Raw genomic sequence first — 13,012 nt, forward strand, 5'->3', positions numbered from 1 at the left:
TGTTAGAACATATTAACTCAAAGTTCTGATCTGCATGTATATTTCATCTATTTTCAAACTTTCTGTGAGTACGTGATATGATTGTGTTTTTCTGCACAGTGATGTGTGGTGCTTGACATCAAATCTTGATGCACTCCTGATGCTCTCTCTTTTCCACTTGTACGTTACATGTTTTAAGACATAAAATACTTTGCTTTGAATAATATTACGTGTCTAACATGTTCTGGGTTTTTTTCTCACAAAAAAGGTCAGTTACATGTTTAAATATTATTTAAATTACTTCTACCACCTCTCCCTCATTGAAAAATTCACAGTCTATGAATATGCAAATATTGTTCATTTCAACTGCTGAACACAAAATGTCTCATACTTCACTGTCAAGTTTGTTTTAAATGTTTGTGACCTGCAGGCTTCAAGTTTGTAGCTGAGTTTCTTCGGCGAAAAAAAAAATTAAAAAAGGGGGCTTCCTTTTTTAATTTTTCCTTTTTTCCCCCAAACATTTTAATTGTTTTTTCTGCAGTCAAAGTCAGTACATGGCAAACTAAGAAAAACAACCACCCCTCTTTCCACCCCATGTTGGTCTTGGTCACACACAAAAAGTAATAAATTAATACAAAATATTCAGAACAATAATAATAATAATAATAATAATAATAATAATAATAAAAATATAAAGTAAATAAAATGACCACAACTACACAGAAAACATAGAATAGACCTGTCTAAAAGGGATTAAATGACAAAAACAAATGCAAACTAGCAGTTAATACGTATGACAGGTTGTGGGTATTAAAGCTGAAGTAGGCGAGATTGGAGCAAATATGATTAAAAAAAGTTATTTTTATAAAACGGTCGCTATATCATGACAGTAGTACATGAAACAGGTAACCTGAGAAAAATCGTGTGCCTTATGTCCTCCGGTGTTCCTTACGGCATCTGCAAGATTTTACAGAATGGAGGAAAACAAGCAGTAAGAGCTGATCAGAGGTCCGCTGTCCAGCTGCCATCTATGAGAGCCAGCTGTCGATCACTTGCGAACTCAAACCAAACGGTCAAACTAGGCCGCGCTGATCAAATATGAATCAATATTATGTTACGTTAATGCCTATTTCTTGCCTCAAATGTTTTCAGAATCATCTTCTAGTGTACGGTTTAGCTGTAAAATGAGAAAGTTTGTGACGCCGCCGCCATAATGAAATCTGGTGAAGGAACGCCAAGTTCTGGTCACATGACCGGAGCACAGCCGGTTTTAGAATAGATTTTTTAAAGCCTGAAAACAGAGCCATGAGGAGGTGCAGAAGTCTAGTTTTCTCTCAGAACACTTGAATTACAATATGACTATATTGACTTGTCAAAACAGAACTTAAAAGGTCACAAATTGCAAGACAAAATTTGCTGGAAGATCCTGGTGGGTCTTCCAGCAAAGAAGCAGTTTACAACAAAAACCTAAAAAGCTGAACACAAACCATCAGTTTTCTAAAAGACAGCAGTGCTGTGGTGCTCAGTGTGTGTTTCCTCACAGCGTTTGTGAGGCTTTGTAATAACTGTTGAACAGTTCTGCTGAAGATGCTTTGCTGCGTCATGTGAGTGAATAATTAGACCACAAGATGGCAGCACTCTGATGTAGTTCACTGAAGGAAACTCTGTTTTACTGACAGTGTTTACATTCAGGCTGCCTGTGTACCTTTAAATAACTGATGTTTCTTGGCCACTTGGGGGCAGCAGAAACCACTTGTGAACACAACATTGACAGATCATCATCATTTATGTTGATATGTTGAACTTGTTAGTAGTTGACTATTTCCACATCAAGCAGTTACTGAGCAACATGATGATTCATTAGGAGTCTTTGTGTTTGTGTCCACCTGATGAATGTAAGTCCAATATTCACTCTCTTTTTGGTCTCCCTCACTTTCTGAGGGAAATATCCAACAGTCTCTCAGCAGTTCGTGAAATAGTCACAAAATGTAATCTATTTGATTTGTGTACATAGACACAAATTTCCCTTTTTTTCGCGACACCCAGCACAACTTTCAACAACGTATTTTTCGTTTGTTTTCCTACGAATGTCCAGCAACACGTGACGCACATGTCAATTTCCGCTCCGGTCTTTTCAAAATAAAACTACTTAGTCAGGTTTAGGAATAGATCGACTTGGTTGGGCTTAGGCATCAAAACTACTTATTTAGGTTTAGGAAAAGATCACGGTGTGGGTTAAAATAACTCCGGAAGTGCTGTAACTTAAGTACGGATGTTATGTGTCAAATAAATCAACTTTGACTTGTGGTTTTACACGGGACACAAACAGCGGTCTCCTTGGTGAAAGTCCTATGATTTTTGATCCACCCATCCACCCCGCTCTCTATACTTCCTGGTTCACAATTGCGTGTATTATATATGGATTGATTTTGTGCTGACCATCACGAAAAAATTTTATCTATGTACACAAATCAATACATTACATTTCGTGACTATTTCACAAACTGCTGTGCGACTGGGCTGAAATATCTGTCTCTTTAGCTGCTAAATCCTTTCCTATGGTCACCAGCTAGTCTCGAAAGTCAAGGGGAGCTGCAGATTCAGCTGATCATTCTCTGCAGGTTCATCACTAACAGAGACGCATTATTCGTATAAGATAATAGATTATAGCTGCTTTAAAGCAGCAGTGGGTAGAATTGGAGCAAATATGATTAAAAAAAGTTATTTTTATAAAACGGTCACTATGTCCTGACAGTAGTGCATGAGACAGGTAATCTGAAAAAAAAAAAACAATGTGCCCCTGTGTCCTCCGGTGCTCCTAATGGCAACTGCAAGATTTCACAGACCGGAGGAAAACAACTAATCAGAGCCGAGCTGGAGCCTTGCTGTCTCTGAGCAGCTGTCAATAACTCATGAACTACAGTCAAACTAGGCAGCGCTGATCAAATATTAATCAATATTCTGTTACTGTAAAGCCTATTTTTCTCCTCAAATGTTTCCAGAAACATCTTGTAGTGTACTGTTTAGCTGTAAAATTAGAAAGTTCGTGAGGAAATACCAAGCACCGCCCACCAGCCGGAGCAAACCTTCTCATTTTACAGCTAAACAGGACACTACAAGATGTTTCTGAAAACATTTTACGCGAGAAATAGGCATTACAGTTTCTCTCAGAACATTTGAATTACAATATGCTGAAAGGTTATTGTGTAATTTTTGTCCAATGATGCCAAAAATATTCTACCCACTGCAGGTTTAAATATGTGTGTTGCTCAGTGCAGTTTTGTATGTACGTTTTTTGGATACTCACATACGCTCACTCGATAGTTATATCACATCCCGAGTGTTGGTAATTATCTGTTGACACTAAAGGCTACAGAACAGAAGCAGTCTCAGTACTGGACCAGAACAGAACGTGTCAGCTGCTGAAAAGTGGGTCACAACCCAGAAATTAGAAGCTGTTATAACGGAACAGGAGGGAGAGGGAGGTGTGAATTGGCTATCTGACTGGCTGAAAGAAAAACGGAGACGAGAGAGGAGAAATGAGGAAAGAGTGAGGAGTATGAGCACTAATTGAGAGAAGAGAAAAAGGATAAAGCGCTGAAGGACAGAAGTGTTAGCAGAGGAGACGACAGATGTTTAAAGGAGTTTTTAAAAAAATAGCTTTGAAACAAACAGGTGAGGGGAAACGGAGGAGAGACAAAGACATGACGGAAGTGTGAGGAGCTGACAGACTGGTGTATTGAGTTGGCAGATGATGACAGATGCAAAGTGGTAATGAAGTGTTGCGAAGGTGGACGGTTGACAAACCAAGGTTGAGGTGGAGAGGGCAGAGAAGAAGAGCTGAGCTTCGGAGCAGTTCAGAGAGGAGAACATTCATGATAGATATTAATAAGAGCAAGAGATGGATTTGTGGAGCTGTCTGCTCTTCTCAGATGGTGTTTATTCACACGCTGTCTGCAAGTGAGCAGGGAGGATTGTGGGTAAGGACTGTGGTTCGATGACTGGTCTGAGGAGAAGTCATGTTTGTGTATGTGCAAAAGTAAAAATGACATTGTTTTTTTCGGCTTATCATTTTTTCCCTACTATAACAATAGTAAAATGATTACATGGAAAATCAAAATTACATCATTATTGATAGATTATGCATATTGTTTTTTTTTTAGTGATCTTGCAAAATGACCAATGTCATTTACATCTTTATACACTGTATCATATTGTATTGAAGGCATGTTCTCAAATTTGAACGTTATAGTACAATAACCTTTTTTTATTCATTTTTTACAATAAACTTTTCTTGTTAAAAGAGCTGTGAGGGACCAAGCTGGCAGGCATCAGGAGCCACAGCTGGGTTTTTGTTTTTTGTTTTTTTTAAATGGTTTTATTTAACCAAAAATGAAAAACAATTTAGAGAACGAGCAACAAAATTCTGGGCCCAAAAGAGTTCAACTAAACAGAACTTAACTCAGGCTATGCTAACTTAATGTAAACTGAATTGAATCGAACAGATTAAACTAACAAATGCAAAATCTGACCTAACAAACTGAAGACAAATATAATGGCTGATCAGACCATTTTTTAAACAAATTAGATAATATGTCTACTAATTAGATTTAAATAGTTAATCGTGATTTATCGCAAATAAATCACGCATTTTGTATCTGTTCAAAATGTACCTTAGGGGGAGATTTGTATCAAGTCAAGTAGTAAATACTATTATTAAATAATGTTTATAATAAAGTAATTTTCAATAAATTTTTTGAGGTAAATATTGGGGTAATTTGGCAGTAATTCCAAAGAAATTTCAAATAGGTTACTTGCTAATTATCACCTAATTACCATGAAATTTGCAGACCTGTAAAATGAAGTATTACCAATTTTTTTACTTTACATTAAATACTTCAGTATAAAGACACAAACAGCGAGGTATCTCTTTCCTTACAGTGCAGTACAGAGATGTGTTTTTCCACATATAACACAGACCTACGAGGGCACCTGAGGACAAATGCATTATGAATCAGAACTCACTCATTCATATTTAAAGAGCCTGTGGGACCAGGTGAAGGGAAACGGCCCTGGAATGACACAAACGGCTGCTGCTAACTCCTCTGAGACATTTCTGATTCTACATTTCTAAAACTCTGCAGATTTGATTATATGGTTAGACTGTCAGAGTGCTAGTCCACAGGGCTGTCATTATATTGATTTCCTGCTTCAGCAGCTACAGTTTATTGAAGAAAAAGGCACGTATAGTACGTGGTGTACTGTGATTTCTGTGAATGATGAATCACTTCACCCTATGTGCCTCTTTCTCTCACTCTTATCCTCCCTCTGTTTCACACACAGTCACATATAGATACACACACATGCAAATGGTTAGCACATATGAAGGTGTGAATGGGTTCAATGTGAAAACTGGGTGAGTTACAAGTCAGTCAAAGCTGTCGCTGCTGGCGTATGGGTGAATTTGTTAATTGATGTTAGGTGACGCACAACGCAGCAAGTAGTCTTTAAGTCTTTAGTTTAGATTTGTCATTCTGTGGTTGTAAACAAATGCATACATCTCCTAAAAAACAACAACACTTTAAGAGCAGGGCTGGCTTAGTGGTTAAAGAGACCATCTGTCAATTAAAGATCGCACCGTTGCAGGTTCAATCGTTGCATTCATTATGTCATCACCCAGATGTACAAGTAGTAGATCAGTTAGTTGGGAGATGGTTGTTCTCCATGTGAAAACATACAGTATCTTTGGCTTTGGAGCAGTTGCCAGACAACCGATGGAGACTCCAGGAAATGACTTGTCCCAGTCAACATAATCCCTCCGTAAAACTCACCGACTGTTCATATAGATGGACGGCGAGTCTCAACTTCCTCCCACTGTACAAAAGTGAAACCAAAATATCGGATCTTGGAGCCAGAGTCTGCGCAGTAGTGATCGAGCGTTGGAGCCACAGTACCGAGGTCACCCGTCCGAACCGATCGCGAGCCAAGCACGGTGGCAGCTTGTTAGTGATTAGAGAATCAGATCTGCCAATTATGACGTCTCACCCCCTTTTTATAGCATCAAATAACTAATTGAAACCAAACTTATCAAGAAAAATTAACACTTGAACAAACGTCAGCGTGATAAGAAAATTACAGAAACCATCTTTGGGAAACGTCTTCTGAAATGTTGTGCTTTGTGACATGTCATGTTTTTTTAATTGTTGTGTTTTGTGAAATGTCGTTGTGTTTTGACTCTCAGGGCCACCATATATATTGAATAGATAGATATAATGTTTGCCTTGGGTCCTAATTTAAAGTATCAACCACTATCAGGGGGGTAGGGGCACTCTGTCAGTCACTGTGAAGGAGACAGACACAGATTTCCACATGTGCTCTATCTATTTTCTTTTTTACACAATATGCAAATTAGCTAATAATCAGTTTTTTTTTCAGATGACATTAATTACATAACCAATAATTTTTTGAGAAGAAATTAAAAAAAAATTCTTACAGTAGTTTATTCTTGGGGTCCCCAGATCGTTAGTCCTTGTATGTTAAATAAATTGGTTGCATGAGGGTTGAACCTGCAGTAGGCAGTATATTTTTGGCATCGCTGGGCAAAAATTTCATAATGAGAGAAAATTAAACTTCTTTACCTCCTCATGGCTGTTTTCATGCTTCTAAAATCTAGCCTGTGACGGGAGACTTTGGCCAATCACAGGTCATTTCAGAGAGAGAGAGAGCGTTCCTATTGGCTGTTCATTTAACGGAGGGAGCTGTCAATCACTCGTAACGGTCAAACTAGGCAGCGCTGATCAAATATCAATTCATATTCTGTTACTGTAATGCCTATTTTTTTTCTCGCATAAAATGTTTTCAGAAACATCTTGTCGTGTTTGGTATTTCCTTAACTGACCATCTTGTCGTGCTTGGTATTTCCTTAACTGACCTCAACGTGGCTGCCGGGTCACAAACTTTCTCATTTTGGAGCTAAACAGTACACCACAAGATGTTTCTGAAAACAGGAGACAAGAAATAGGCATTACAGTAACAGAATATTGATTCATATTTGATTAGCGCTGCCTAGTTTGACCGTTCGATCGGAGTTTCCGAATGATTGACAGCTGCTCGGAGATGGAAAGGCTCCAGCTCGGCTCCGATTGGTTGTTTTCCTCCGGTCTGTGAAATCTTACAGATGCCATTAGGAGCACCGGAGGACACAGAGGCACATTTTTTTCAGTTTACCTGTCTCATGCACTACTGTCAGGATATAGTGATGACTTTATAAAAAAATAACTTTTTAATCATATTTGCTCCAACTTGCCTACTGCTGCTTTAAGGGAGAAATAAGAGTCTTGCAGCATCTGTAGCGCTCCTGGTGTTGACAAACCGCTACTGCAACAACATCCATCACATCCATCTCTCTCTCTCTCTCTCTCTCTCTCTCTCTCTCTCTCTCTCCGTCCCTCCCCTTTCTCCTCATGATACCCGAGGAGACCGACCAACCTGCCTCCATCCTCTCTGCTCTCTCTTGTAGTCAGGCTTCCCCAGCTGTTTCCTCCACATCTACCCTCAATGAGCTTGCGCAATGGGCACTCGTCAACGTGTAGGAAACCAATAGCGCGTCGCGGTTTCACTGGCGAACCTGGAGGAGAGGAGGAGAGGAGTGAGAGACAATAACAACACACTGACAGAGAAGAGACGGGATGAAGAAGCACGAGCACACGGACCGTTTCCTCCGGTAAAACAAGCGGAGGAGCAGCAGGAGCCTGGAAATCACCGGCGGAGAGCCATGGCGACGGGAGGAGGAGGAGGAGGAAGAGGAGGAGGAGTAGTGAGGCGGAGGAGGAGGAAAGCCAGGCTCCCGGGATTCTGCTGGAAAACCTGCTACTTTCCCATTTTGTTCTGGGTCGTGTCCGTCTGCGGAGAGGAGAAGACGCTGATTGTAGAGGTAGGTAGTTAGGAAGGCGGTGAGAGTCCAAAAACACAACATCCAAACACAAAAAGGGATTGTCAGGACTATCCATGCATTCATGCGTTTTTCATCTTCTGCTCCCTGGTGTGTGCAGGAATGAACATCCCTCCATCAGGTCCATTGTGAACGCACGCAGCTTGGAGAGCTTGGAGTCGTGCGCTCCTTTGGGATGTTTATGCGCGTTTCCATGTTTTCATCCTTTCTCTCTATAATAATATTAATAATAATAAAATATTTTATTTGGTGGGGGACTTTCAAGACACCCAAGGGGACACCTTACAAAGATTAAAAAAATAAACATAGACAGATAAAAAAAACAACTGGACATGACAGAGAGACACATTTATGATGAACTGATGGACACACTACAGAGAGAGAATAGGCCAGTTTGAACAGGTGGGTTGTTTTGAATGATGTGATAGTGTCAGACTGCCACTATCTCTCTCATCCTCCTCCCTCTCCCCTCCACGAAAGTGATACTCACCCTTCCATGTAAGGATGGAGACAGGGAAAATAAAATATTCACGAGTTGGTGAACTGAATGAATGAATGAACGCAGATCAACAAGAGAAGCAGAGCTGAATCTGCTGCTGCTGCTTCACTGAGGATGTTTGGAGCACACACACAATGGACAGGGAGGGTCACTAATGTGCACATGCAGATGATTGTGTGTTAGGATATCTTTGGTGACTGGAGGAGTCTCTGTATAATGAGCTCTGATGTCAATAAATACTAGTCTGACACTTTTACATCATTCAAATCCCTCCTCATAAAACCCACCTGTTCGAACTGGCCTATTCTCTGTTAGTGTTCATCAGTTCATCATACTGTGTCTGCATAAATGTGTCTCTGTCATGTCCAGTTGTTTTTATCTGTCTATGTTTAGTTTTATCTTTGTAAGGTGTCCTTGGGTGTCTTGAAAGGCGCCACCAAATAAAATGTATTATTATTATTATTATTATTAAATAGCCATCAGCACGCAGAGAGCATTAAAGTGAATGCTGCTTTCATGTGTGCTTGAACAAAGCATCTCCAGATTCTCCCTCTCTCTCTCTCTCTCCCCTCGCTCAGTCCAAATATAGACTCTCTCCATAATTTATGGAAATGGCAGGGGTGGGTTGGAGGAGAGGAGAAGAGATGGGGAAAAAAGGTGCAGACAGATGTTTTTAAAAAATAATCTTTGGCCAGTTGTCTCAGGCTGCTGCCACAGAAAGGCAGGTGTTGAGAGAAAGTTCTTTGTTGATATGAGTGCAAGTGAAAGAACGATGCTCGTAGTAATATTTCCAGCTCCAGCAGGTATAAGCAGAGCCTCCCCCTTAAAGCAGACGCATTGTTGCTGAATGTGCATCATCATCACCTTCTGTGGAAATTTGGGTCATGTATTATGAAATGCTCGCAGAAGTCTTCCAGCTCTGGTAGTAGCAGTGATCAGTGGTGTGTTGTTTTTTGTTTTATTTAGTGATGTTGCTAGTGACACTTTCATTCAAACAAAGGAAGGCGCCTGTGGCTGTGCTGAGCGTGGCTGCTAACAGCCGGGGCATGTCACTGTGCCGTACAAAGGATGAGATGTTTTTCACCGTGCCTGGTTTTTCCCTGAGAAATCATAATCCTCTCAAAGCTACTGTTGTTACACGTCATGCTAATGTGGCCCACCACACAAATGTGCTATACAGTTTTTGCCACAAATCAAGGTTTAATTACAAAATGTTCCAGAAGATCTACTGTGAAATGAATGAAATCCCTTAGTCAATATTTCAGCGAACGGATCGTTTTCATCGGTGTAGAAAACATAAACAGTTTGTATGGAAAAGTCGATTAACCTGTTGATTATTTTCCTGATTAATTGTGGAAGAAATGCTCAAAAGTCGCCCCAGAGGTGACTCCTTCTAATAGCTTTCGTGTCTGACTAACAGTCCAAAACTCAAACATTTTCAGTTTACTTTAACAGAACACAAAGGAAATCAGCAAATCCTCACAATTTAGAAGCTGAAACTAGAGAATGTTTCTTAAAAATCACTTAAATTATTAATCAATTAGTCGGCTAATTGATTGAACGACTAATTGTTTGATTCACAAAATGCTTTGCTTGCATTTCCTTCTGTACATGAACAGAAATATAGTGAACATGGCATCATAAATGGATTGTTGTCAGTAAGTTATGATCAGCTTTTGCTGTGAATTGGATGAGTGTGTTTTTACATATTTTTCTACATTCATTGTGGGTGCAAAGTGGAATATATAAATGGGTTTTTTTTCACGGTAAATTGGCGTAAAAGTAGTTCCTATATCTCTTCCATACAAATGATATAATGTGATGTTTTTAACAAAGCTTCGTCTGTGAAGTCACACGCAAACAATGAAAATGCTCTCAGCCTCTCAGATTTTCACAGCACCAGGGTTTCTTTGTTTGCACGGTGTTGCCGCGTGGACCGTATGAGATGGTGTTTATGAGACGACGTGCACCCTTGATGTCCTAATTGGGGTCCTGTTTTCCTGAATTAAAGGTTCAGTGCAACAACAAAGACGTGTTGTTGTTGAAATCAAACCTCAAATGTTGATTTCAGTGAGGACGAGGGCTCCCGCTGTAGATCTTAATTGACACTACTCAATAAATGCATCCCCCTTTTTAATTGCAGGCTTTAAAGCTGCAGTAGGCAGAACGTTTTTGGCATCATTGAGCAAAAATTCCATAATAACCTTTCAGCATATTGTAATTCAAGTGTTCTGAGAGAAAACTAGACTTCTGAACCTTCTCATGGCTCTGTTGTAAGGCTTTAAAAAAATCTAGCCTGTGACGGGAGACTTTGACCAATCACAGGTCATTTCAGAGAGAGAGCGTTCCTATTGGCTGTTCATTCAACGGAGGCAGCTGTCAATCACTCGCTAACTCCGATCAAACTGTCAAACTAGACAGCGCTGATCAAATATGAATCAATATTCTGTTACTGTAATGCCTCACCTCAAAAATCTTCAGAAACATCTTGTAGTGAACTGTTTAGCTGTAAAATGAGAATGTTTGCTCCGGCTGGTGGGCGGTGCTTGGTATTTCCTCAACTGGTCTAAAAATGGCCGGGTCACAAACTTTCTCATTTTACAGCTAAACAGTACACTAAAATATGCTTCTGAAAATATTTCATGCGAGAAATTGGCATTACAGTAACAGAATATTGATTCATATTTGATCAACGCTGCCTAGTTTGACAGTTTGATCGGAGTTTGTGAGTGATTGACAGCTGCTCAAAGACGGCAAGGCTCCAGCTCAGCTCTGATTGGTTGTTTTCCTCCGGTCTGTGAAATCTTGCAAATGCCATTAAGAGCACCGGAGGACACCGGAGGACACAGAGGCAAATGATTTTTTCCAGATTACCTGTCTCATGCACTACTGTCAGGATATAGTGACCGTTTTATAAAAATAACTTATTTTAATCATATTTGCTCCAATTCTACCCACTGCTGCTTTACATGCACCCGCCTTGTTAATTGTAGGCTTTAATTGCAAAAGGTTTGGTGTACAGGTCGTCTGCCGTGTTGTGTTTGTGAAAAGCTCCAACACACTGGTTGTGCCATAGAGACACAGTGATTGCAGATATCAGGGATGATGTAAACATCACTGTGAAGTTGCATTTGATGGTTCACATACAGTTTGTCTCTGTTCATGTTTTAACTCTTTGCTGAAATGCCGTGCGCACATGCTGAGATGTTTTTATGACGGCTCCGCGGCAGAGATAGGGTCGTGGCTTTGGCTGCAGAGGTCTTGATGTTTTCCTGTGAAACTGCGTGAAAAACATGTTTTGATCATGTCTCAGCCGTCATTCATGTATTTATTTGCTTCACTCTGTGGTGGACATCATGTTAAAGCCCGGGATGAGCTTTGATGCTGGGATGTAATGAGGTGTGGAGCTCAAAGTTGTTTTTAGTGGTTTTTGGGAGTAAACTTCTGTTTGAGGCGTTTGTGATGTCTGCTGAGCCACACATACTGTGATGTCCATTTCAAACACATCGTTGTGAGTAGGGAAACCCCACCGATCGGACTTTTTCAGTCCTGATACCAATAGTGATACCTGGGCTTTTGATATCGACCGATACCGAGTACCGATTTGATACCGGTGTTTAATAAATAAGCTGTATGCCTCACTGTGTGGAAGTGACTGGGATCATTCTTTTATGTGTAAGGCAACATCAGTAGTTAAAACGCTCACCAATAGTAGGCTCATAGTGGAACATACAGATGCAGTTTTATTTATTTAGGCCAATGTATTCTTTACTTTTGTGATCTGCCTTCCCAGCGATCGGCCCGCACCTCCACATCTGGTGTACGCTAAAGTGTTGGCAGCAGGAACACAAATCATTTCGATGCCTATTTTTCTTGTTGACATGATCAGCTCAGTTTTTAGTTTTAAGAATTGTGTCAGCTGTTCAGCAGCACCACACTGAGTCATGAACCATTACATGTCTGACCACCCACCTCACCTTCGTGTTGTTGCGGTGACATAGAAGCACGCAGGTTTGCTTTTTAAGCTCTGTGATCACTGAGGGAAGATGCAGCTCAGGAGTGAGGCGGGCGCAGCGAAAACACAGACGAGAGAGAGAGCGAGCAGAGGGAGAAGGAGGCGTTGAGTTCTTTGTCTGACTCACTGGTCCGTGCTCCTTTGTCTGTTTGCCTGTTTACACAACAGGTCAAAACCTACTAATGTTTGTGTTTTTTGGACAGAATATTTTTGGCTAGCAGCTATACAACTGTTGTGTGGGCTGTATCTGTTGTTGAATAGCCTTTTTGTGCACAGCGTCAAACAGTAGATATTAGTGATTGTCCAAATGATTTCAAATGATTGATTGATTAATTGATAAGAAGACAGAGTGACTGATTTATTAATGAGGTTAATAAGAAGCATCTGAGATTAACGAATGTTCTGATTCTGTCATGTTTTGTTCTTTGCTTTGCAAACACCAGGGCTGGGTGATGGCGGCAAAAATTGTTTAACCCCTTACTATTCCACCCTCTTTTCTTAGAGGGGTAGTGTTGTGGGAAAGGGGATGTTCAGGGGTGGATAAAAAGTCAACGGCAGATGTCATATA

General features: G+C 40.3%; 1 protein-coding gene across 1 annotated transcript in view; it reads left to right on the forward strand.

The window, feature by feature from the left end:
- Positions 1–7,422: 7,422 nt before the first annotated feature.
- mmp24 (matrix metallopeptidase 24) overlaps positions 7,423–13,012 on the forward strand; it is a 94,876-nt gene continuing 89,286 nt past the window's right edge. Inside the window, exon 1 of the mRNA XM_074637169.1 lies at positions 7,423–7,912. Coding sequence (XP_074493270.1) covers positions 7,754–7,912 — 159 coding nt within the window. The 5' untranslated portion in view covers positions 7,423–7,753. The remainder of the gene's footprint in view (positions 7,913–13,012) is intronic.

The sequence above is a fragment of the Sebastes fasciatus genome, chromosome 1, assembly GCF_043250625.1.
Source record: "Sebastes fasciatus isolate fSebFas1 chromosome 1, fSebFas1.pri, whole genome shotgun sequence".
In the NCBI taxonomy this organism is placed as follows: domain Eukaryota; kingdom Metazoa; phylum Chordata; class Actinopteri; order Perciformes; family Sebastidae; genus Sebastes; species Sebastes fasciatus.